Source organism: Cydia fagiglandana, chromosome 15 (genome assembly GCF_963556715.1).
Source record: "Cydia fagiglandana chromosome 15, ilCydFagi1.1, whole genome shotgun sequence".
Lineage (NCBI taxonomy): Eukaryota > Metazoa > Arthropoda > Insecta > Lepidoptera > Tortricidae > Cydia > Cydia fagiglandana.
This window is the reverse complement of record NC_085946.1, coordinates 6,221,146-6,247,939: the sequence shown is the minus strand read 5'-3', so window position 1 is coordinate 6,247,939 and position 26,794 is coordinate 6,221,146. Positions and strand designations below refer to the sequence as shown.

Here is a 26,794-nt window from a genome sequence, read left to right as displayed (position 1 = left end):
GGGAGGAAACATAAAAGCTATTTCAAATACTCATGTGTGAGAAGTTGATAATGTAGTAACCAAATAAGTATTTAATATTCAGGAGTTTCCTAATGGATGTTATCGCGAATGTGCGCCGTGACATACATTTTGTAAAGGCGCCACATAATTACATTTCGAGTTCCTATTTCAATGTTGATAGGTGCGCATAAACACAACACACTTTGTTGTCGGGCCTGTGTTCGCCCGATATGCAAACATTAATATGTTCTTCATTTGTTTACAAAGGCGCCCTTGATACTAAAGAGTCTCGGCGTTGACGTCTAACTCGGGGAATTTAATTAACTTCCTTAACTTCTAAATACTCTTAACGTCTTTGATACCTCGGTTCCCTTTCACTGGCAAACACGTGACTGGGTGTGCACAAGACAGACGCTGCCAAACTTTTATCGAGCGGGGAGACGAGGACGTTTCAAAGTTGTAGCAACAGTGATTTAGGCGTGATAAAACAAACGAAATGAAAGGGTAAAGGCGCGTCGCCCGCCCGCGCGCCGCGACGCGGCCCGCAATGCAGGAGCATCACGCGGTCGTTTCTCATTGTCTGGTAGCACCTCGAGCGCCGCGGCAACTTTCCGCCTCTGCCGGTGCAGTTTAATGCATATTATAACGCGGTAAGCACTCAAAATGGGCTAAGCGGGGAGGCAATATACTCGCAGACGCTAGTGCACGAGCATATTCTTTATTGAAAGAGTAAACTGTCCTTTTTCACGGGACGCCTCGAGCTCTTTGTGACGGCCGGAATTTCGTGCAACTTATTTTGCGCTTCAGTGTAAATAATAGCGGCGTAAAGTACGAGAACATCGAGTTTTTGGGGATTTACTTTTTCTTTCTCTTTGCGGTTTAAGTACACGGCGGGAGTATTTATTGCAATGCGCCGGTGGCTAATGCATTAAACACTATTGTCGGAGCCAGAGTAATGAGGGGGGCGTTCGGAACGAGGTAGCGATGCTGTATCGTAACATTGTGTAGATAAGTTAAAGTAATTATTACGGTACGTGGATATAGCTCGGGAGGGAACGTCAAAGGGAACGTTTAAACAATTTAATATTCTACACACAAGCATTTCAAACGCCAACTCAAACGTAGCTCTCCTTTTGGAAAAGTTGTTCCGTAAACGAACCCCCCCTTCGTTAGATATCTACGTGAGTTTAATCCACTCTGCAGTGTTACGGGAAGGCGGTCGGGTTGGAACGATTTTGCTGGGAAAATTGGTGAAAATTGCAACAACATGGGCGAAAATTACCACTTGGAGGCGTTGTTTGGAGTGGCGCGTGGAATTTATGCGGCTTGTGTAGTGTGACGAGTAACGACCGCCTCCTGTGGATTCCACATTAATATGAATTTTCTACGAAGAGCTGCGGTCAGCAAACATAGGCGTTCTTATACTTATAAAGCTCTAAACCAGGAGCCTTACCGCTCAATAACATCCAATATCTTTTAACAGTCCTTATTTAGCGCTAAATTTTAATTTATGTAATTTAGGTACATGAGAAACTAAAGCAGACGAACGTGAAATGAGGGACTTTCATTTTCAAAGTATAGAAAGAGCGTTAATGTGAGGTGAGGCGTCTTATAACTACCTTCTAATGGGTATGTAATCTGTGGTAACTGGGCTTCAGTGCGGCCGTGAGTCCGGCGAGCCGTTGCCGGCGCGAGTGCAGGGCATAATGTTTCCACTCAGTTTATGCCCAGTTTACATCGCATTATAGGAGTGAGCTTGTACAATCGCGTTACGAGCTAGCTTTCTGTATTAACGCTACAATAATTACCGTTATTTCATAATAATCAAACATTTACGATGAACAGTTATACGACAGGAAGTTCTCAACTGACGTGTCTGAGTAACTTAATATTATTTTTCAACTTAATTAACTATATCCTAGTTGTTGTCTTCTATGTACAAAAGCGCTGTACCGATTCCAAGCTTATCTCGAATGCACAAAAAAGCTTACGTTCATGCTTTTAGTCAATAAATCGCAAAGCTGTCAAAAATTTGGAAAACGTCCGGTATTTTGCTACAAACAATCATGTTTTAATCGGTTTTTCACGTTTTCAACTAAATCCCCTGCTTCATAGCCGTGTGCGCGCAACCGAATGGCATCCAGACGAGAATCCAAACGTCCAGCCGTCACGTGCTAGACGAATTATGGCCTTTGAGTCACTTTCGCCTCCACTTTTTAATTTCCCTCTGCGTTGCCGTTTTTTTTAATTCGCATGCTTTTATGAAATTTTATGTGCTACCGTATCCGTGGCAGTGAATGCGGACTTATTGTTCGTGGCTACTCCTTTTGGAATGTGATTGTGCCGTGCACGGGATTGGCTGGAGAGCTTGTTCCGTGACGTTTGCCATACACATACGCGCGGGTTAATTGTGCGAAAGTATAATTGGTTTCATTCCAGCTATGCTACTGTGGATAGATTTATGCACTCATTGGCTGACGCTCTTTGTTTGCACCGGTTGAAAAGGTGTGTTTACATTCAATACAGCCTTAATGAGTAGCAACATTATTGTAAAGTCTGAAACCGCATATTAATGAGACATATTTTTAATGTAGGGCGGTTGCCATATGTAAGGATAGTAATGCTCAGATAGTCGACGTCAAACGAGTATTATAGTGTATTTCAAGCGGAGTGCCAAGCTAAAGGGGGACTAGAATAGAGTTAGGGAAATAATAGGAGAGCGGCTGCACAATGTAATGTGTCTGGATTAGTCTTCTAGTTCAAAACTGAGTGTGCACCTGAAGTACTCGTAAATAGCACAAGGTAAGTAAATAAACCATTTCTACTCAGGTCGAAAAACAATCGATTATCTCTCGCTTACTTGGAGGCTGAACAAATACTTAAGTGGCAACATTAAAATGAATATGCGTAATATAAAAGTATGTTCATGAACCTTACACACAAGTACAACGATCGCTACAAGAGGTACACTCACCTGCAATAATATGTTCCTCATCGAAGGCCGCAAAAATATGTGAGACGCTCTTATGACTCTACAAATAAGGTCGTATCAGATATTATTGCCGCCTTCGTTGTGTAACATGTTATTGCAGGTGACTGTACAAGAATAGATTTCATATGTCCTCAAAACTGTATAAATTATCAGATTTCAATATTTCAATTTGAACTTTAGAACCTTTAGACCTTAGCGAACTCGGCGCCGTCGACTGGACAGAAACGGCTTCAGACAGAGTAGCATGGCGGTCTTTGGTGTCGGAGGCCAAGATCCACTTCGGGTCGTTGCGGCACAGCAGTAAGTAAGTAGGTACCTAATTTCCTGTACTTAGGCCCAGTTGCACCAACCACATTTAAGAGACTGATTAACGTCAAACAGCAGGGAAGTATGAAATTTCCCATTCAAATAAATTTAGTGAACGCTTTAACGGTGACAGACAGTTTGGTGCAACCGACCCTCTTACTCTTATATTCGATTCCCACTTAAGGTGACAGTCCATTTCTAACGACAGCAGCACCTTTAATTTTACTATGGAAATTGACAATAACACCGACGCGTTTGTACTACTTAGTAGTGCAGCTGCGGTCAGAAATCGAACGTTACCCTTAGTTTAACGACTTCCTCGCAGCCGAAGCAGTGGCTAGTGTTTTATAGTTATTGTGGATCTTACTTGTGCCAGCATAGTACACGGTGTAGTCGAGCTGGTGGCCCATCATGTCGACCTTCACGCGGTCCACCACCAGGCGCGTGAAGAATAGGTCCCTCTTGTAGTAGATCGGCTTTTCGTTCTCGTGCGATACCGCTGTGTCCATGAGTGGGTGTGATCTATTGAAATAAAGAATGCTGTTAACTGAAATTTCTATACTTTAACTACATAATAAGCTTTAGTGGGGAAGTAACTAAGGTATACTTTTAATGACCGATTTCTTGATTTCAGTAATTACTTAAAGATTGTAGGTAACAACTGATGGGTCAGTGATAGGCACTGGCTCATTCATTTATTTATTTATCTTGCATCCAGGGGTCGGATAAAATATCAAGTAAATATGCAGGTATGTTTACTTGATACTACAAGATATTTTGATTCGACAACAACAAATTAGAGTTAGATATCCATTTATTAAAGAAAATAATTTATGTATAAATAAAGTCGATGAAAATTTACTTTCTGGTACGAAGAAGTCCTAAGATAACAAAATACAACGTGCATCTTACAATCTATCTTTGTTTATGGTATTGATCGTGCCAAGACAAGCGCATTGTGTAGAGATCGAAACCTTTGAAATCAGCCGCCACTAGAAACTGCAATATCTATTTGCATTGAATTGAGGGTGTCGAGAAGTGTTCCGCAACATTGTATATAATATAGACTCCCCATGATAATTTCACAACAGAAGTCAGGTGGTATCAAAGCCGAGTCGCGAGCGAGCGGAAACAACCTCGATAAACATTGTATCAGAATCGACCTCCGCCGCGCCGCCAGACAATCACAGTGTCGCACGACGCAAATGTCATCAGATAAAAGCCTTTACTCCACCGTTAACAACAAAAATACTCATTCATTTAATTAAAACTCTCACTCGCATGAATAAAAATTTTATAAATTATTTTTCGCCAGACTGGTTCAGGTGGAGTGTTAAAATCTCGACGTTTCCACATGAGGATCGTGAAAAAGTGGGAAAAAAAAATAATTGAACGCTCTCGGGGTGAGAGCGTCGGATAATTAACAGGACGTGTCGTCAGATAAAAGTGTCTGTAGATTTCAATGAGCGTGGAATTCTGGGATCGCGGAGACCGGCGGCACTCGTGTTCCACGTTTTTAAGTGACGATTTTCAACTTTGTTTACGTCCGACTCTCGGTTACAATAACCGTGGCTTTTTGTTTTTTCCCGCTCGCCGGCGCCCGACATTTTTGCAAATTAATTAATGGTCGTTGTAAAGTTTGCCATCCGTGGAAACTAAACATTCTAAGTGTGCGTGTGTACTTGTTGAACAAAGGCTTTGTAAACAATTATGTACGAAGTAAACATGTAACGAAGTTTTCCGACACTTCATACATGTAAATATGTCGCGATAAATTGATTTAGCTTTTCCTTCACATATTGACGTATTCGTAAGAATATTTATGCAAATAGATGGCAACAACATTGTCAATTGACCTCATTGAATTTTGGAATGTATGAAATCTCCCCATTTATCAAAGAGGAAAATTTTAATGTTGTCACTCCCATCTTTACATGCTTAAAATACTTAGCCCCTTCTCCAATAAAAAAAAATGCCATTACTGTTCAAAACTAAATTAGGCATCATTCAGATTATTTTGTAAATTAATTTTTAACACGAAACCCTTTTGATAATCTTATATTAACATCATAAATTGGAGGCAAAGAATACCTGAACTGAATACTAAAGGGGCCCAATGATTAACAGTCCGCCGGACGGTATCGGCCTGTCAGTACAAAATTTTGACAGTTTCGAACAACTGACAGGCCGTCCGGCGGACTGTAAATCAGTGGGCCCCTTAAAGCAAACCATACCTAATAAAATTGAGCACGGTATCCGGCAGCGACGACGTGTCATTGACACAAGTTCCCGGCCTCGGCTCGGGCACTCGGCTGCTGATCACCGGCAGCCAGGCCGAGCTGGAGGTGGCCTGCTCTTTAAACTTGCCCTCGAAGGCCTTCTGGATGTCGCCGATGGTGAACGTGCAAATGGCGGAGCCCATGAGCCCGGTGGAGGCGGTTGTGAACACGCCGTAGAATCGGCTGTCGTCACCGGGAACCTTGTAGATGCTCTCTGTGAAACAAAACAAAAGCTTAATATACGAAGTGATTCATGACATACCTAAGACTATTGTAAAATTTCAGCCTTATATATCGGGCCGTAAGATTGATATTTGGATACTATGTCACGCCATAAACTATTGCGTGCAGTATCTGATTTTTTTATGTGACGACTGTGACGTTTTTCTGGTGATATATGTCTACATACAGTTTGCTTACAAGGTCAAAGTAAACATATTATTGCTTTAATCGTAACAAATATATACATATAAGAAAAAGTAACAACTTATGGATAATGGATAACAAAATACAAAACCGACAATACTTAAAATGCCATATACAGACTTTTTCCAGCATAGTGTTAAATGAGAATGAATAATTTGAGTCTTCGATAGATAGTCAATTAGTATGCGGCATACAATAGCATACAACAACTTTAATTAGTGATTATCCTTTCTATAATTAAAAACCTTAATAAGGTTCCTTAAATTATGATAATAGCTTAATTGAAATGGCACCTGTCCTACAAGGAACAAAAGGGAGCCATCTATAATCTATTCATAGTTTAGTTAGTGGGTCGGAGCAGTGGCGAGTCGACTAAACTACCGTAATTGTGGCTCCGAACTTTACACTTCGCTGTCACTAAAAGTTACCGAGACCATTTAAATTGCGTCTAGAATTATAAATGTCAACAGTGATTACTAACAAATGTTTGACTGGAATTTCAAAGACAAATTAGTCTTACGTATATTTGTCTGGATTAAATATTAAATGCAAAATTAGCTTGAAGGCAGTTTAGCTAATTGTGCCTAGTTAATATTAATGTTCTGTACATTAAACGATTTAGATGACTCTTGCACGGTTCTGATTACTTTCACGGTTGAAGACTAGAGAAAATACTGACACGATAATGTGTGAGAATTATTGTAATTACTTACTAAATAACTTATAGGTAAGTAATACTTACAACGAAGAACGGTTAGAGGTTAATAATTTAATGTATGATTGTGTATATGAATCACATTGATTTAAATATCATATTCTGCTAAGCTAGTCCGAATTCAAGGTATTATTTACCAGTAAAACACAAATTCCTCCCGGGTATTTCCATCCTGTAAACACAAAATATTCTAACAGCATTTTGTGCTAGTTGGAACACAGTCAAAGCATGGAAGCTTCAAAAAGCAAATTGAGACTTCAAAAGGAAAACAGCACAGACAGTTCAGCTTCTAACGGTCGCGGGGAGTAGCCATGATTCAGAGAGGCACCCAACTGTGCGGGGCACAAACATCCTCACGCCGAAAAGAGCGATTACGCGACGTAAACGCTGCTAATGGCGCTTGAACGGACATGTAAATAACACACCTATAGCAAATACTGAGCACTTGAGTGTTCCTATTACATTCTCATGAGTTATGCAGGGAATATAGCGGGGCGCGTGAAAAACCGTGCCGGCTCCCGCCGCCTTTAATATTGGATGAACACGGTCTGCGAAGACCGGAGCGCCAAACGAATCGGCTAGACTGTTAGAATCGTACACTTTTGAGTTCCGAACTGAATGTTTGCTTGAGATTCACTCGCTGTAGGGATTAGGTGAGGGTGTTTACATCCACGGCTTTGTTAGCAAACTAAACTACACGTTTGTAAACAAAAGGCTGTACTATACACTTACTTTTGTTTAGAGCTTTAAATTTCAAACGTTGATTAAATTGAGAATCACTGAATTCTTTTTTTTTTTTGTTATCTTTGATTTTTGTTTTTATGTATTTGAGTCGCATGAACGGTAGATTTCAAAATGTTTTAATATACTAATTTCATGTTACGTCATTTTTGCGTAGTGGTAGTTAAAGGAACAAAAACCAAATCTTGCCATGATCACAGAGGCAGCATACCCTCAGGCTCTTGCGACCATAATCACTAGGAACACAACACTAAGGCTTGTTCCAATAGACTTATTTAATTGTGATCATCTGTAACGAAAGTCCCCAAAAGTATTTAATAACTCCCGTATTTCGTTAAAGTAGAACGGTAACTCCCCATGGATGCTGCAGTTGAGACGCGCCTTGAGATATGTGGCCCAGTTCTGGCTGAGGATGTTCTTGCCGCCGGTGTCGCGCTTGCAGACGCGCGCCACGCGCGAGTACATCGCCTTGCCGCAGTTGATGTACAGTCCCCAAAAGTATTTAATAACTCACGTATTTCATTAAAGTAGAACGGGAACTCCCCAGGGATGCTGCAGTTGAGGCGCGCCTTGAGATATGTGGCCCAGTTCTGGCTGAGGATGTTCTTGCCGCCGGTGTCACGCTTGCAGACGCGCGCCACGCGCGAGTACACCGCCTTGCCGCAGTTGATGTACTCCACGGCCGTCTCGCGGAAGAAGAACAACACGTACTCGCCGACGTCGAAGGAGCCAACGAAGTTCGGTTCTAGAAATAAATGATGATATATAATTATTATGTAGAGAACTGTTATACCTACAGGGAATACGCAGTAAAAGCAACCAAAGAAGCGTGAATAAGCAGACAAAGTATATCTAACCGAAACAATTTTTTTTAAATATGTTACCTATATACTTAGGTATACACTATATAATATCAAAATTATAGTAGTAAAATTAGTACTGTATACCGAAAGGTATAATTTTGCTGAATTTTGGTAGTATACTCGTACATTCGTGACCCTTACTGAAAACGGCCAAATTTTTTTTAGCGCGTAATTCGTGAGTTTGGCAAATACATAATGCTCGTTGAAAACGGTATCCAATAATCGGTTTAATAGACTGTAGATAATTCGAATTATTAGCACCAACTGTGCCGCTATTTCCGATAGCTAGTTGGATTAGCTACAAATTTAATTTAACATAATTATTAGAGAAATTCTCTAAATAAATTACAATAATAACCTCATTGTAATTTAGACAATAACCGATTTCATGTATTCGGGACAGCCGTTCCCATGTTAATGCTGTAATATCAAATTGCTGTTATTCGATGTGACGTGCAATAAATATTAGATGAAACGGCGGGTGTCGATTATGTCATAGAAAGCGGGCGGCGGTGGGCGACATTAATAAGTGCTTATTAGCCGCCGTAATGAAATCGCCACGCGTCCTGGATTACGAACACACGTTCCTAGTCAATATCTCTATATTTCCATTGTTCACTGATACTAAAATCTTATACAATATGCTTTGCTGACTGCAAAGGATGTAATTTTAAATAAGGATTCAGCGAGCGTCTGCTAATCTTTTAAAATTATTACGGCGATAAATTTGGCTTCACCGTAATTAATAGTTTCGATAAAGCCCGGGCTATTAAATTGTTTAATGAATATGTTGTACGTGGTAATCTATTTCACAGCAGGTATACTATTTTAAAATTTAAAGATTAAAGTACAAACCGAGCAGACTTCAGCGTACCTTCTTCTTTTGTTAAATGTAGATAGGTAGGTATCGAATTTGGTAAAAGTGTAAAAAGCATGGCCCTCGATCAATCATTAACGCAAACCACTGAACTCAGCCAACTACAAAATTTAGGGGCATCACGTCCCCATACATAAGCTCTCTTGCAAAGGACGGATTTTTAGAAATTCAACTCTTGCGAAGGGTCCGAATAGATCGTGGGATTCGTGCCGGGGAACACATTTGTATCAATTTTAACAACACATTTTGTCTAGACGTATAATAAACAAGAATGTTAGTCAGATCGATTATTAGCAATCACTGTTCATGTTCAACCATTATTATGCTTCATTATACATAGGCGCCACAATTGAAGCCTAAAATATTCCATATTGTTATTCGAATGTAGCAATGATTGCGCAATCATTGTTATTTCATAGCATGTCCAAATATTAGGCATTGTTTGTTAGAACAAAAAATGTTCAGTGAACTTGATTCAAATGGAGTTTGATTTTCGGTATTGTTTTATCATCGTTGGAACAGTTCGTAAAACTAATTTGTGCATGTGTCTGGTGTAAAAAGTGCCCGTAAAATTATGTTGTTTACAGATATTAGAGCCTTATTATTTAACATAATAAACAGAATTAAATACATAAATCCATTCTGCAGGTTGCATTAATGGGTAGTTACGGTCGTATTACTCTGAGGTTAGAAGTTATTATTCCTGAAGGCAAATTTCCCTGGCAATATTAAATACAGCACGTCGCCTTAAATAAGACATGACCAGGTGCAGGGGTTCCAACAAAGTATATTATGTAGTAAAGATGGTAATAACAGTCATAAAGTTGATGCTTTCAACGAGTTACTTTATAAGCATTTCGTTAAAATAATTTGAAACAACATTTTAATTTTATACTTCCCAAGACAAAAGGAGAGTGTAGGTATAACAATGTGTGGTTTTAAGCCTTTAATCCTTAATTAATTTAATAAATTGGGAAGGTTTCGTATTATATTCGAAAGTGTAATTCACCGTGAAATAAGGTACCTAAAGGAAGGAAGCAGTATTCCGATGTGTAGGAGTGATAATTAATAAGGAGAGCCAAATCGAAATTACGGCCCGATTCGAACTAAGATACGTCAAATATTTGGTCTAGATGCGATATGGATCGGATATGTCAGTCACTTCACTTTTGACACTGACATATCTAATCCATATCGTATTTAGACGTCATAATTGACGCATCTTAAAGTTCGAATCGGGCCGTTAGTGTTGAAAATGTGAACGAATACAAATCTGACGGAAACGTTAATTGAAAACGCTACTGTAATCCCTGATATACGGCCAATAAAGGAACGGGTGTAATGAACAAACTGTTATTAACCGTCATTAATGGAAATTAAGCGAATTTGTCGGGTTGTAATTTCTATGATTTTATTGTGGCACGAAAGCCAAGGGTAAAGATTAGAATTTGTGGATAGTGAAATCAGTGAATCTTGTTTTACTGTTTAATTGATGTTTGGAATATGTTTGTAACGCAATTTTTTTTTCTGATAAGGGGGCCTAGCCAAGTGACATTGTGGAAATGATCACGTGATTTTTAGTACGTATGTCATCGCGATACGTTTTTACTTTTCGATATGCGCTTGTCGACAAACACTTACACGCGTATTCGGGAAACGAGATAATCACAAGATCTAGAAACGATATAGAGATCAACTAGATTTAGGTACAATAGATATCGACTAGATGTGACTTGGATATCTAAGTCATAACCTGTCGAAATCGTTCAAGAGGACCTCCAGAATCGCGGAAACGTCAAATTTTACATATCTATCTTACAAATATCGTTAAATTATCCATATCGTAACTAGTTGAGGTCTAGTAGAGATCTATTTCATTTCCCGAATCGCACCGTTATTATCTTGGACGCCCCAGATCGAAATAAATATAAGGATTCTTTAAATATAAAGTATTCGTGAAAATTGTCCGTAGATAGAATAAGCGGCCAAAAATATTCGAATTACTATCATCCGAGTATAAAATTGCTTTACAAGAATACGAGGTTTTAACTATTGGGCTTCATAAAGTTGTGATTATTTGATTAAGTGTCCTATTACGTAATAATGGAGTGCTTTCGTGTCTGAGTCTAAGATCTTTTCGTGGTCACTGAGTACCTACAATGTCACTAATAAATCTTTTTAATTAAATAGAAGGTATTTTTTTACATTATGGTGTAGAACAGTATAAAATATATACATAATTAAACTAAAATTATCCGGGTCTAATTAAACCACATAAATACGAATTAGCTAATCTGATTATTTAAGCAGGGTGTTGAAAATCAGTCATTTTACTAACATGAATTCTAATTAGTCTGACTAGGTAAATATTATTAACTTTAGTTCGGTACAGTACAATTTCCTATAACAAAATCGGTTATTCGATTTTAGATATATTTCCGAATCCATGGCGTATGGTGAGCATAGATAATTTGGGTCGTCGCTAGGGATTACCCCACGTCACGCATTTATTGTTTTGTACCCGAATTAACCCTCACTCGATTATTTACTAATACGATTAAGGATAATGACATGATGTAGTCGCTCGCTTAAATCTAAATGTCATTGTTTTATAAAGATATCGTAATCTGATTTAAAATTAATGACGAACAATAACTTTGTTCCAGATGTTTCAAAGTTATTGTAATATTATACAAAATAAATGGCAGCAATTTTTTCAACCTTTACAGGGAACATAAAATGCAGATCATAATAGCAGATGACCGTTACGAATAATTTTAAAATGCACTTACTGTCGAGCCATTTGGAGTCATACTTGAGCGTCCTCTTGAACGCAAACTCTTGTCGTCCCGTCGTCAAATTATGCAGATCGGTTCTGAAGATGACTGTATCGGCCTTAGTGAACTCCGCGTTGGTGCCGGAGTAGAGCGCAGGCAGGTCTCCCGGGTTCCCTCTCTCGACCCACAGGGCCGTGGAGTTGTCCGCCGGATCGTACGGGCACTTAGCGACTCCCATCCCGATACCCGGCACTGGGGTCCGCGCGTGCCGCGGCAGGTGAGTCAGGTTGGACTGCAACAAAAAAAAAAACAATTTTATTTCTATTACGTGATCACGTCCTAGACGTTACCTTTGTTGTGCGCGATTTGATTTCTCTATTGAGAGATAAAAGATAAAACGGAAGGTCTCTAGCGTTCGTTTAGTAACCCAATATTTTCGCAAATGGTTTAGGTATTTTTGTACACCTATGTTATTTTAGTCTCTCCCTTCTGGTAAAAGAGTTTTATATAGGTGAACTTACCTACCTAATTTCCCTAAGCGACACTGAAACGGGGAAAATATTTGAATTTTTACGCGTGAACACTTCGATTTTATGCGCCATTAATCTAAAACACTTGTAAAAAGCATACCGTAACGAGTGGATTTATGCGTTTCAAAGTCAGTAGCAGCCAACTGGCCCCCGGTTTGCTCGACTCAACAACACATCTGCTATTAATTTTTCCAAAAATTTACGGCCGCTTCACGTTCAACACGATTTATTAACCGAAACTTATTATTTTGAAGCGGTCGAACATTTTTCCGGCACCGCTCGGTCCTCCGGAGAATTCCTCTATTAGTATAATGCGATGGGTGGCGGTACGGTTTTCGAAATTATCATAAAATTACTAAATGTAGCATAAACGTGGGGGTGGGCAGGGCCGGCGTCGTGGATTGAGACTTTATGTAAATTTTAACGACGCTGCGACCATCGGGGCCACCTGTGACCCGGCCCCCGCTCCCCTCGGCGGGGCACCTGTCGAAAACCTATGTCGTTTTTATTTCAATAAGCCGAGGATTAAATTAGGCATGCGAGGACGTGCCGCGCGGCCGCCTCCCGGGAAAACAACCGCCTTCCCTGTTTCTTACACTTGGAACCGATGGGACCCCTCATTTATATTAAGTTCCTGTAACGGCTATAAGACGAAGTGTTAGCAGAGATTAATGCTAGCTGTAAGTATTGATTATTTGAAAAGGATGACAAGGCACTCAAAGCAGTAATTTATTTTTCACCTCATATTATAGAATCTTTCGGTGGACGGGACTCCAAATAAGCACTCGAAGAAATATCAAACTTTGATCTCTTGTTGTACAAATAACTATTGTAACAGATTTGCAAAATTGATTGTAGACAACTAATTACATATATTACAATGTTTCACAAATGCTTACATTTTTCTATAACGTCTGAAGCAAGCACACAGGTAGGTACTTTTATGTTTTTATTTAACTTGCAATGCATGTATGTATGAACCCTGTACAGGTGATAAGTACAGTCAGCGATAAAAGCATGTTTAACAATTATATATTTGCCAAAAAACTTATCTATAGGAGTACCTACAGATAAGAAGATAAGTTTTTTGTACAGATAAGTAACCTACGCTTACAAGTTTACTACTTATTTAGCTTTATACTCTTGCTTACGAGTACTTAAATTATTATTATTATTAAAGCCTTTCTTATACGAACTGTTAACATTTCATTTAACAATTATAATTTTATGTATGTATATTTCTATATGCATGTTCGTAAGGTCTTTTTAACCTAGGCCTCTTCCGAATCGCCTTTTTCTAATATATTTAAGTATTTGTCCAACATTTTCTTCCATTCTTGTCTATCTATTGCCATTTCTTTCCAGTCTTTTCCTATTGTTTCTATTAGGTCTTTTTCCCATCTTGTTTTTGGTTTGCCCTTTTTTCTTTTACCAATTTTTGGATTCCAATTTGTTGCTATTTTTGTCCATCTGTTGTTTTTCATCCTGGCTATGTGCCCGGCCCAATTGTATTTTTGCTTCAATATATGTATTGCTGCATCTATAAATCTTGTTCTTCTTCTTATCTCTGTGTTTCTAACTCTGTTTGATAACTTTATGTTAAGGACACTTCTTTCTATTGACCGTTGACATACTTGAATTCGTTTGATGATATCTCCTGTGAGTGACCATGTTTGACTACCATATGTAAGACAGGGCAGAATGCATGAGTCGAAGGCTAGTTTTTTTAGTTTTATTGGTAGTTTCTTCTTAAATATATCCTTCATGGCCCAGTACTTCTTCCATGTCTGTCCGATTCTTCTTGTTATTTCTTTGTTTGTGCAGTCTGTGAATGATACCTGTTTTCCAAGGTATATATACTCGTCAACATATTCCAGTGATGTATTCTCTATTTGTATAGTCACTTTTTTTGAGTTGGTCATGACTTTTGTTTTTTCTTCATTCATTTCTAGATCTACTTTTTGACTTTGTGCATTTAGTTCTTGCAGTAATATACTGAGCTCAGTTGCACTGTATGCTAATATTACCAGGTCATCTGCGAATCGAAGATTTGATAAATATTTGTTGTTTATCTTGATGCCTTTTTGTCTTTCTTCCCAGTTTAGATTTTTGAATATTTCTTCTAAGACCGCTATGAACAGCTTTGGTGACATTGGGTCTCCCTGTCTTACCCCTCTGTTGATCTGGATCTGTCTTCCTAATTTGTCTGTTTTTACTCTGGCTGTACTTTTTTCATAGATCTTTTTTATGACATGTATGTAGACTTCTGGTATGTCCTGATTCTCTAGTGCCTGTCATATCGATGTATGAGTAATCGAGTCGAAAGCTTTTTTAAAGTCAACAAATCCTATATAAAGTGGTATTTGGAACTCTGTGTGTTTCTCAATTATTTGGCATAGGGTCTGATTCTGGTCTGATGTCTGGTACTTAAATAGTATTGTTAATAAAATCTAGCAGATTAACAAAGTGGTGTAGTAAAATAACGGTCGACGACAAAACCCTTGTCTGCTTTAACTTTCAGGTCGCTGTTTGTTGGAAAACATTGTCAGATTCTAGGCACTAAGCACACCGCATCACTGCTTGTATTCCTAAACACTGTAAACTCGAGTGCGAACTGTAAACCCCGCTGAAAGCCACAGCAGGCGTTTACTTTCAAACTGACTAGGGCTGTATTATTTTCCATTGCGTTTGGGCGCCATCCTAAGTCCAGTATAAACAAGCAAATGGATCGGTCGGAAGACCTCCCCTTGTAGAATAAGAAAGTTTGTCGACCGACCCGCGAGCGCCCCTCATTAGGCCTTTTGCTTTTGTTTATTTACCAAATCAGCATCTAGAAAGCTTTTCAGTGACGGAACGGAGCGTTCGATGACGTAACGACGTAGCGTTCAATAAAAGTTGACGATCGCCGGATTTACATCTTTGTTGGGTTCGCATTTTAATAACGTTCCATTACTGATTTTATTGCGGTCACATCAATACCTTTCTATAACGAATATTTATTTCAGACTTCATTCGCAGAAGATTCGAAAAAACAAGAACCTAACTAATGACACGACGCCCTCTGTCTGCCTTCTTTTCGTTAGTTTCCTTTCATAGTAGCAACTTCGCATAAAAGAGAGATAGCTTTTAGATTACCTAGCTTACAAAATACTTGCACTTCTGTTAACCGATCGAGGAAAACAACAAAGTTTAAAATAAAGATACAACCGTTAAACACGTGGCAGACAAAGAACACATCAATATAAATAAAGTAGTTGAATGGTTTAGCGTATAACTCTTACTAACAGGAGCATTCGAACGTACACTGACATCAAAATGATATTTGAACATGTTATTTAGTTATCGTGCGTCTTGCCCTCACCAATACACGTACGGACAGGTACGAGCGAAATGCACGATAACTAAATAATGATTCAAATACCATTCTGTTATCAATGTCCGTTCAAATTGGCCTGTAATAATGAATACATACTTACGTAACGTAAGGGCAACCACTCTGGTATATATATAGCCATACCTAAAGACAGGGGAGGCCTTTGCCCATGCCCAGCAGTGGGACACAATATAGGCTACTTAAAAAAACATAGGTATAACATTTAATAAAATCAGCTCAAACCCGTCTTTAACAAAAAAGTATAAAGTGAAAAATGCCACTGCAAACATGAAGTGCAAAATATATTTTAAACCAGCAGTTTTACAATGTAAAACAGCGGACACGAGATGCTCGTAGTTGGCACCTGGAGATACGTCCATGAAATACGACAATGGCTTCCCGATACAATGTGAATACGTATATCAGGCGCAAGAAACTTTGGAGACAGTCGCTGTAAATGCTATGCAAGCTGAACAACGGAAATTTCATTCAGTTTTTGTGTGAACAGCGGGGATAATGACGGCTTGTTACAACGAATGGCTGTTGTTTTTACAGAATGTTGTCATTGTTTATGTATGCTAGTACAGTACAATAGCGGTCGAGACTGCGCGTCAGAATTATCTACTTTTCTTCAATAATGTAGCTTTATTTAAAGAGATATGATTCTATAGGTATGTACTTATTTATAAAACTAGTAGAGGGTGGCAGTATACTTTTATCACGTTTTTTTACACGCCACCTATTATCGATACTGATTGTATGGTACGAATACTATCGTACAATAATGTTACAATCGAAGAGTGGATAAAGATTAAATAATATTTCTTAAACTTATTACCTATAGGTTTGGAGTGTTTTATCTCTGATGAAGGTACAAATAAACAAATTCGATTGTATTTTGCTAAAGGAGAATAAAAATGTCGAAGCATTTAATTAAATCCTTCTCTTCTATTCCTTATAAATAAAAAAACAAGCAAAGTAATTACACGCCCCCGAACTAAAAGTAGGATTCGCCATAAATTGCATTAGCTGCAATGAAGGCTAAATTAACGGCTACGCGAACCTTGCACGTAATTACTTGTAACCTAGCACGTTAAATCTTCACTATTTCGTGAAAGTTTTAACTGCAAAAATAGCCCATTTCACAAGAGACCCGTCTGAATTCTTAAGATGACCTCGTTGCCCGTCGCACCAGCGTGTCGCGAACACAAGAAACCTGCCCTAGGAATACCAGCGAAATAAAACCGAAATAGTCCACTGGGAAATTCATCTGGAAGTGGTTTTGATATAGTGCTAATTACGAATTCAAATGTTGTAATCTTCTACAGATTAAATTAGGGAGAAAAGGAACCTCCTTTTCCTTCACTGTACCTACCTATACACACCTAATTTCAAACAGAATTACAAGGTTGATTAATTTTGACAAAGTCTATCGGCGCGATTCGGGCAATGATTTAAAGATTCACTATATATGAAATAGTAAAGATATATGACGTTCCACGGCAAAAGGTGCCTTATGGCGGCTGGCACTTACGCTATTATTAACGCCGCTCCAATATTCAGCCGGGGCAATGGTTACCTTTTGCCGTGGAACGTCACATATTTTTACTATTTCATATCTAGTGAATCTCTAATTCGTTTCCCGAATGTCGTATACCTATTGTAAGCACAAGTCATGTTGGAGTTAGATAATTGTTACAGTGTATTAGGGAGTTGCCTGTCACTGCGTGTACAGAATTAAACTTTCAAACACAGTAGGGACCTCAAATTATAGATCGCTACGAGCGACAAAGTTTTGACAACGTTGTCACTATCAGCTAATAAGTAATAACAGGGGAGCGATCTGAATTCATAACGATGCTTTGCTTTGTTGTCTAAGATATCTTATGTGTGCGATTATAATGACGGAGGATGAACTTACATTTTGGTACTTAAGTACATAAATTAGAAGAGAATTTCTAATAATGCTGAATACTAAGGTGACAGGGTGACATTCATAAAAACATAATAAATATTTACAGGGAATAACCTACCTGCCATCGTTCTTAATAACAACTGAACGATCTCTAGTCCCTGTTTTTTAGATCTGTTAGTAAAAGCCGTAAATGAGCCGTCAATTTCATTAATATTTTAATTCTTCAGTTTATTGAAAACCCTGAATAAGTATTTATAGAAAAGACTTAAAAAAACTGTGCGGTAGATCAATCTTTACACATCAGAAAGTTAAGTATTCCTCTAAAGCACCAAGATCCCACGAGAGGCAAGTCGGCATAATCAGAATTCCTTCAAACTTAGAGTACACCAAGTTTTGACAGCCCGTATCACTTGCACACACTGGCTCATTCTGCATTCCCAAAATAGAAATAAGCAGAGTTTTGTTAGTTGGCAGATACGAGGACGGGAAGTTTGGTTCAGGCCGGGCTTACCTGCGGCATACATATTTAAACAACTTCCAGAACTATTGTGTTGTTTCTGTTTTATTGAAGTTTTTTGTGATCGAAAAGCGCGAGTTACGTAGGTATGCACAGCCCTGAAGCTGGAAAACTTTAAAAACTTTGTAAGTCTCAGCGAACTTTACGACACAATGTTGTTTATGTATAAACAACAATTCCAGGCAAATATAAAGGATTAACGAAGTCGCCAATTGTCATTAAAACTGTGGGATATAAAACTATAATGGAACTACAAAGCAACAGTCGTAAACCGTGCGCGATATTGGCTCCTAATTCCGAGTGGGATAGGTATTGCACCTGCGACTCTGACTAGCGGTACGAGTATTGCCTGTGAAATACGACTGTGGATTTTAGATAACCGTATACAATGTTTCAATGCTAGAGAGTAGTTTGAAATATAGGATTGAAATTTATTGTTTGTGAAATATGCGAACATTTGAAAAAAAAAATTTTTGCTCGTGAATTTTATTTCCGGTACACGCCATATTCCTTGTATATAGGTACCAGAACAGAACAAGTATAAGTATTTGATTTACTTATTGATTTTTATTTACCGATTTTAACAAGTATTCTAAAATAATTAATAAAGCTCAACCGAGTCAAAAATAGTTGTACAATTAGCAGTAAAGGCTCCAGCTAATATTCGCAAAATTAACATAGGGATTTTAGAATAATAGTAAACTTCAGTGTGATTTTAATTATTTATCAGTAAGTAGTTATTTTCGAGTGGTATTAATTAATGATTTATGTTACTTTAAATATTTTTTAAACTAGTGATCACGTGATCAGCTTTCTACTACTAACTGCTTGATTTTTTTTATGTACATTCATAAGCTATTATCATCGTATGTTAAAGTTTTACACTCTGCGGTATTTTACAGTTAGAAATATAACTTACATAGCTACATTAAAATGGACAGTGCAACAACAATAAATTTTGGTTAGCAAACACTGAAAGTGTAATTAATTTGTACAGTACCAAACTTTACAGAACTATTTGAAGTTCGGAAAGAGTAAGTATCCATACCGTAGACGCTACAAACTTAGGTACCTATAAATTGATTTGCAGAAAAAACTGAAAATGCCAAAAGAGATTTCATAATATTAATCGTGAAAGTATTTTTGTTTTGACCTTCAAATTAACAGAATGAGTAAACAAGGGAAAAATACGCAAAACATGCGAAGATAAATAGGCAATACAATCCCATACAATCTGAAAAGACCCCATCATTCATTTGTTTATGTCCTCTTTACCAACAATACAACGATTTGTACCTACGGCAGATTTAAAACTCGCGCATTTATCTTATTGGAACAAAATGCGATAAGCCGAGCTTATTGATTGTTTCCATTTAAATTGAAAGCTTCGATCAGTTCCTCTCCCCGGAACCAAATGAACTGAAACAATAATAAAACACTGCCTGATGAAGTGTGCGATCTTTAGCGCTCGGTCTTTGTTCGTCAACCATTTGGAAATTGGAAAGAGATTATCATTATTCCTTTTGGTTTAATTGATTAATGTTCTTCTTCTTCAACCTAGCGTTTCCCGGCATAGCGCCCGGACCCGCTTTCCTTCTCAATTTTCTCCACTTTGCCCGGTCTTCGGCATCCTCAGGCATGAGATTGTCCTCTTCAGTGTCCGCTATCACGACGCCAGCGCTTCTTAGTTAATTAAAAATTAATGTTATCCAAGAAAAATATAATGTACACCTTTAGAACTGCTTTACTAAGACATAACTAGATTTGAAATGAACACTTATCCTTGAGACTATTTATACTTGATCTTAAATATAATCTTTATTTGCCCTTCTTTCAGATTTCAGAGGTTCAGTTTCCTTATAAAGCAGGTATTTATTGACTAAAAATACAACGAAATTTCCTGTCGCTTCCGCTCACTTACCCTTTTACAAAGGTTGTTTACCATTTTATAAATGGTAAACAATAAATTCATTACACCGAGAGGAAAAAAATATATAAAAAGGTAATATCAGAAACGCGCAGAACACTGTCATTTGTTTCCAATAACCGTCCAATCGCAAATAGCCATTTGTAACAGATATATTGGTGGTTACTGCAAATATGAGTCGCTCGGGTGGTTTTGCAGCGGTGCGGGTAGTCTACGCCGCTATGATTCAGGGTCCGCCCGCGTGATTGCATATGTTATAAGTTAAAAATTGGCGTAGATGAAGGCCGATTGTATTAAGAATGGATAGATTGTTTTAACCCATATCTGCAAACATGTATCATTATATCTCTATAATCTACATGTAACTTGTGGGATTCATTCTTGTCAATAAATTCTTACTTAGGTACTCAAAAAATTTAAAACCGTAAAATAAAAATAAACCTTGTCTAGACTTTAGTTTATCGCGCAAGCTTTTCTGGCACTTGTACAGACCTAGTTAAAAGCTAATTAACATCAATAAAAAAGTTACTTTTCGTTAAGATCGCCCATTTATTTCATGAATGACACTCATATAAATAAATTTAGTAATTATTATTGTACGAACTTAATCGTCATGCAGTCAGACGCTGGACTATGTCGTTTGTACCAATAGCTTAACCACATGTGATTTCACTCAATTTTTGAAACTGACGCGCCCTCCTCGAAAGGGAGTGAACGCATAACTCAAAACACAGATTATACACACTCTATTTACTTTACACGACCCAATTATTTGAGTCAAATAGTGTTGCGAATTATTTTTACATTTGTAGCATTTGTGCGAATTGAAGTGTAATAAAGTTTTACGATTTAGTCTTTGAAATAGCTCTGTTTTTATTTTATTACGGAGCTAAAAGACTTATTGGATGAGCAAATAACTTTTGTCTACGATTGCTCTTTCATGACTTTACAAACTTACTTAAATGTAAATTACAGACGTCGAGTTTCAAGCTTACGCCATTTGTTTGTTTATAGCAATTGGAGTGATGTTACTATGTTTCATAACACAAACACATTTTTTACCCATAACTTAGTAATATTAGAGTAGTCAGGGGATTCTATTGTAACCAAATGACTGTGTTTACTAATAATAAGTAATTAGATTAATAAGTTACATCAAAACGCAAGTGATGGCTTGTCATAAGTATTTGTAAGCAAGCTGGAGCTAATTCTTCTTTCCTTGTTTTCCCGAGCTGTAGGAAAAGATCTTAGCTGGCTAAGAGTCAGGCAAGCTGGTGAGATTAGTTCTATGGTCGCGCCGCTACTATTAAACACTACTAGTACAAACACAATACTCTTAACTGTCCATCGGACCTTATGCCTTTTGTAATAAGGTTTACGAACTGTCAGTTAACAGTGTGGGCGATGGTACCTATACATTTCATATTCAAAGCATTAATTTCTAATTACGTTTCCAACGTTACCTCATACGTTAATCAAAAACCAGTCATGAATGTGCGTTACTTTGATAAACCGCAATAATATAACATATTCCAGAAGGTACAATTGATTTTATGCCATATAACGACGATATAACAGCAGTCAATTAACATAACTATGAGTTAACTAAACCAATTTATGGTAAAATCAAGACGGTTTCATCGTCGGTACCATCTCTGTTTTGACAGGCTGCTCTGTACAAAGGCTGCCCCGGCAAGTATCGAAACGAACAACCCTCCCCACGTCGAGTAATATATTTTCAATTTTTGACTTATAATAGGATTTATCTCTATTGCTGAAATGTGGCACGGTATATATCATAGTGGGAGAAAATCGTGGTGAAATCTATAGCAAATGCATTCCACAAATAGGCGAGCGAGATTTACACTTTTATTGCTGCTAATTTCATTGGGTTGGGGATGAAATCGAATATGTTTCTTTGTTTCTTGATGTTCGTACATATAAATAGAATATAATGGAATAGAAGAAATTTATTCAGAAATCGCTTAAATTTAGGTACATATTACATAAAATTTAGGTATTAAATAAGAGGGTCAATGTGACAAGTTTATCATCAATTTAAAGAAAAAAGAAGACCAATAAAAGTGACATTCCATTTCCAACTGCAGCTGCAATACTGTTCATTTTCTATTGAAATTGACAATGACAGCGACGCGTTTCCATAGTAAAATGAACAGTATTGCAGCTGCAGTTGGAAATGGAATGTCACTCTAAAGCGTCCTTATCACTGAAGAGCTTTTAGATTTTGCTCTTCAAAATTCATGAAGTCATACAAAGCTTACGTGATATAATATAACAATTTCTGTTTGTGATTCTGAAAGAGCTACGTTTCTGAAAGAGCTACGTATTTGTATAAAGTTATGTACTCACTGAGTATAATTGCATGAATTCTATAGTAATTTAAATTGTATTTTTCTTAATTACTCGTAATGCATGTTAATTATAAGATGTAATAATGTTTTGAAAAGATGTGTCCCGCCGAGTTTGTTGCCGGTCCCATATTGGGATATCCTCCTCCAATTGAGGGGGGATTTAAATCTTCTCGGGGCAGAGGTGTACGGTTGGAGCCGGTAAAGGTTTATTCGACGTTCATAAGCGCATTGTAATATGCCTACTTGAATAAACATTTTTTTATCTTTATCTTTTATCTTTATCAATTAGTACAATTTTTAAAAAGCAACATCAAATGTAGCCTCACGTTTTTGATTTCGCATTTGCACTTTAGTCCTCGTACATGTCGCGTATTGCATCATATCGGAAGCCGTTGAAAATGTCGCCATTTGAGTGTATTCTTATCACGAATGGAAAGCCGGCTGGAGGAAGTAAGTCAAACCGGATACACTAACCCTTTCGTTACTACGTTTTATGCTCTATAAAATCACCCCATGGACGTAAAGGCTATTTAAACCGAAAATTTGCAATGAGATAAAACTGTTGTAGGTCTTAAAGCGATAAAGCGCGTGAAGGGTCAAAACGGGCGCCGATACATCATAAAATTATATGAAAGTCAAGTGCAGGGAAGGTGAGGGCACGGGAATTTATTGCGGTATGCTTTCGATACCTATTGTAAAAAGGTTTTATCACTTTTAAAATAATTTTATGGAAATAAGTGTACTTATCCGCGATGATAAAGCACTCACGTAGTCAGGGAGTAATATCTATTCATCAGAGCCTTTAGAGACTCCATTTTTAAAATGTTTATGAAGGAAAAATACGTTCACACGTAAGATCATTGGAAGCGGGGGTTTTAACGGAGTCGTTCGGGTAGAAATTTCCGCTCTGACGTGGGAGAAAAATCCGCGCTCGTCTTATGGCGTCGTTTGGAATCACTGTCCGTGAAATTTGTCGCGGTTCTCGTTCCTCCGTAGTCACAGATGCATCTAGCACCACTCGCGCGGAATCTACACACACAGAGCGGTCTAGTTCTTGCACAGGGAACTAGTCGGAGACATATTTTATTGCTATTTAGTTGGTGTCTTGATTTGTTAGACCTGTACCCCAAAAGCATAAAATTGTTGTAGTAATTCACCGAATCGCATTTCACCTCGAATGAAAAAGATATCACTAGATTTTTTTTACTTGACGCACTTTTTCGCGTAGTGTTTGACATTAGTATAATTAAATTGTAGTATTAAATTTTTTGTGTAGTATGTTACCGTAGACGCATTTCGCCGTGATCGACTTTTTCGCGACTTTCATGTTTGAATGCTGAGACGAAAAAAAAAGACACTCACACACACCAACACACCTATCGATAATCTTATACAATCCCATAGTCATACAATCAAAATTTGTAATAGCATATTTTAGAATACACATACATCCTAAGTGTTTTTAAAACCGGGAAATGTATGTATAAATAAAGAACTTGGTTTCTCTTTGTATTCAGGAAAAAAGCTAACTTCTTCCAGAATATTTAATAACGAATATTTTGCTCGCTCTCTCGTATTATAATGTTTTATAGGGAAAATGAGAATTGACACATCTAAACATCTGTAACCACTCATCACTAAAATACCTTCGCCGCATGACATAATCCATTTGCTTCGAAATCAGTACCTATAACTGTTTTATTTAAACACTTTTCATTTAATAAAATCGAGAACAAAGAGATTATACAAGCAAGGAAATTCTATCAAAATTTATCTATATAATATACTACCTACAGATATAAGTGCTTTATTAGAGGACTTTAAGAAATAAATCAAGAGATTATAGGAACAAAACCCTGTGTACTCTATAAAAGAGTTTAGTGAATTCATTTTGAAAAAGAAGTGTCTGACATATTGTTAATACATATCATTTTTAGTGTTCCGTACAAAACTTTGTTAAATCTAATGTAATGTATGACGTGCTACATGTAATATACATTACATGGTCAATAAATTATCTTATCTTATCTTAATATTTGCGCGGCACTTGCGACATCTATTTAGGTACACATCTGTAAGACAGATGCGTGTTTGAACCTGTTGGGGATCTGTTGCGTCGCTGGCGTGTGTCCAAGCTCGTTGGGATCAGTTCAAGGAGCGGCTCTTTAGATAATAGCTACTGCGCATTGCTCTTCAAGTTAGTACTTATTAAATTTAAAGTGAATGATCGCTATCCTCCTTTCAGCAATAAAAGATAAGATAAGATAAGATAAAAACAGTTTATTCAAGTAGACATATTACAATGCGCTTATGCATGAACGTCAAATAAAGCGCCACCGGCTAATATTTCAAGGACCGCTTTATTTGCTTCCCAATTAGCTTTTGATTTAAGTAGTCAGTAAACACTACTAGATGATAAGCCACATGAATAGTCTTGCTTCAGTTTTCCTCACGAGAACCAGCAATAAAGTAACTATCTTGGATCTTTTAAAATCACGAGTAAAATATTGGTAATCATCTGATATAATTTATCAGCAATATCCTCAATCTCAATGACACTCAACCACCCGATTATTTACAGTTTGAGTAAACTAATCTTACCTAATCTGTATGGCAGCGAAAAGTTATACACATATGTCCTGTATAGAGTCTGTGCGAAAAGAGAAGAGTCATTAGAATGTGTGGGCTTCCTTACATTCCACGACTCTTCTCTTTCCGCACAATCTCTAAAAGGATAGTCTCTGAAAGGATAAACTAGGGATTCAAAGAGCAATAAATGATTTTTATTTTTATATATAGTAAATGTATCGGTCGGTCGGTCGGGTATGTAACGGTGTATGGATCGTGCTATGAGAAGAGCGTATGTGGGGCACCCGGGGGGAAAACGTCCGTCTGGGCGTCCCAGAGGGCCTACCGCCAACCACGTTCGACGTTTTGCCTCCCTGTCACACTTACGTACGAATTTACAAGTGGAACAGAGAGGCAACACTTCGAACGTGGATCGCGGTAGACACTCTGATACCGCTGGAGTGACGAAGCCCAAAAAGACCTGTCCGCCCTCGGAATACCCAACTGGCGCGAAGTGGCGCAGAATAGGGCAGAGTGGCGCTCTCTTGTGTCAGAGGCTCCTCTTTGGGTCACTGAGCCAGTGATGTATGTATGTATATATAATGAATGTACTCACGTATAACACCCAGTCCTTAGGGCTGTGGGCGTTGGTGCCGCACACGTAGAGTCGGGAGCCGTCGCCCATGGGCTGAATCACGCGCACATGGTTACGGCAGTCGAAGTGCTGGAACAATACACATTTTTTGTCATTTTATAACACATACATGTACCTAATAACTCTTTAATCGTAAAGCCTGACCAGTAATATGTTATCATTGTCAAGAGGACGCTGTTATTCTCAGGTATAGGGTGACAGTTCAGTAAAGTACCGAAAAAAAATGTTCTAGTGAAATTCCGCAACATGGCGCGTGATCATACATCACTGGTCAGGCTTTACCTAATTAGGTCGGTAAGTTCTATATTTAAATTTGTCAGGAAGAGACACTTTTTTTCATTGATCTTTTCCAAACGGTCTCATTTCCCGCCCCACTTAATTAAACTAAACGTAAGCTATTTTAACCCTTCTTTAGATTTACCCTAAAATTTAGCCTTGTGATCGTCTAGTCTAGCGTTAGAACCCCTCGAAATGAACCGCGACCGCGGTACCCTAGATTCTTTCCTGAGTATCGACTATATTTCGGACTCAGTTTTATTTCATTATTACCTAGATTATAAAGAGTGGATTTTGTTACTGAAAATATGTTTTATTAGGTTGTAAAGAAATAATTAAAAGAATATTTTATAAAATTACAACTGTTCACTTATATTTAAAATAGAAACCAACGATATTATAGAAAAACAAACACCAATTGTACAAACAAGCCGATTTATAAACAATCGAACAAAAACAACACAACCGCAAATTCAAATTGATTCAATATTGAAAAAGCACCATGAAATAAAAGTCATCGAAATATTACCTCGAGCGAAATTCATCGGAATAATAGTTCATTGGCGAAAGTGTGCGGGAACAGAAGAAATACATAATCAGTCAGTACCTTGACTTTATAGATATGTACTTACATCGATTTATTTGAATCGTACGTACAAAACTCTCAGTTCTATTTACGCGCCGG

The 26,794-nt window shown here is 37.7% G+C and overlaps 1 protein-coding gene across 2 annotated transcripts in view; it reads right to left on the bottom strand.

Annotated features, from left to right (window-relative positions):
* The window catches only part of LOC134671231 (semaphorin-2A), a 433,155-nt gene that overhangs the window by 25,671 nt on the left and 380,690 nt on the right, over positions 1-26,794 (bottom strand). For both annotated transcript variants that reach the window (XM_063529030.1, XM_063529029.1), the window contains 5 exons: positions 25,795-25,902; positions 11,992-12,268; positions 7,974-8,204; positions 5,533-5,791; positions 3,666-3,820 (listed from right to left, as the gene is read on the bottom strand). In XM_063529030.1, coding sequence (XP_063385100.1) covers positions 3,666-3,820; positions 5,533-5,791; positions 7,974-8,204; positions 11,992-12,268; positions 25,795-25,902 — 1,030 coding nt within the window. The remainder of the gene's footprint in view (positions 1-3,665; positions 3,821-5,532; positions 5,792-7,973; positions 8,205-11,991; positions 12,269-25,794; positions 25,903-26,794) is intronic.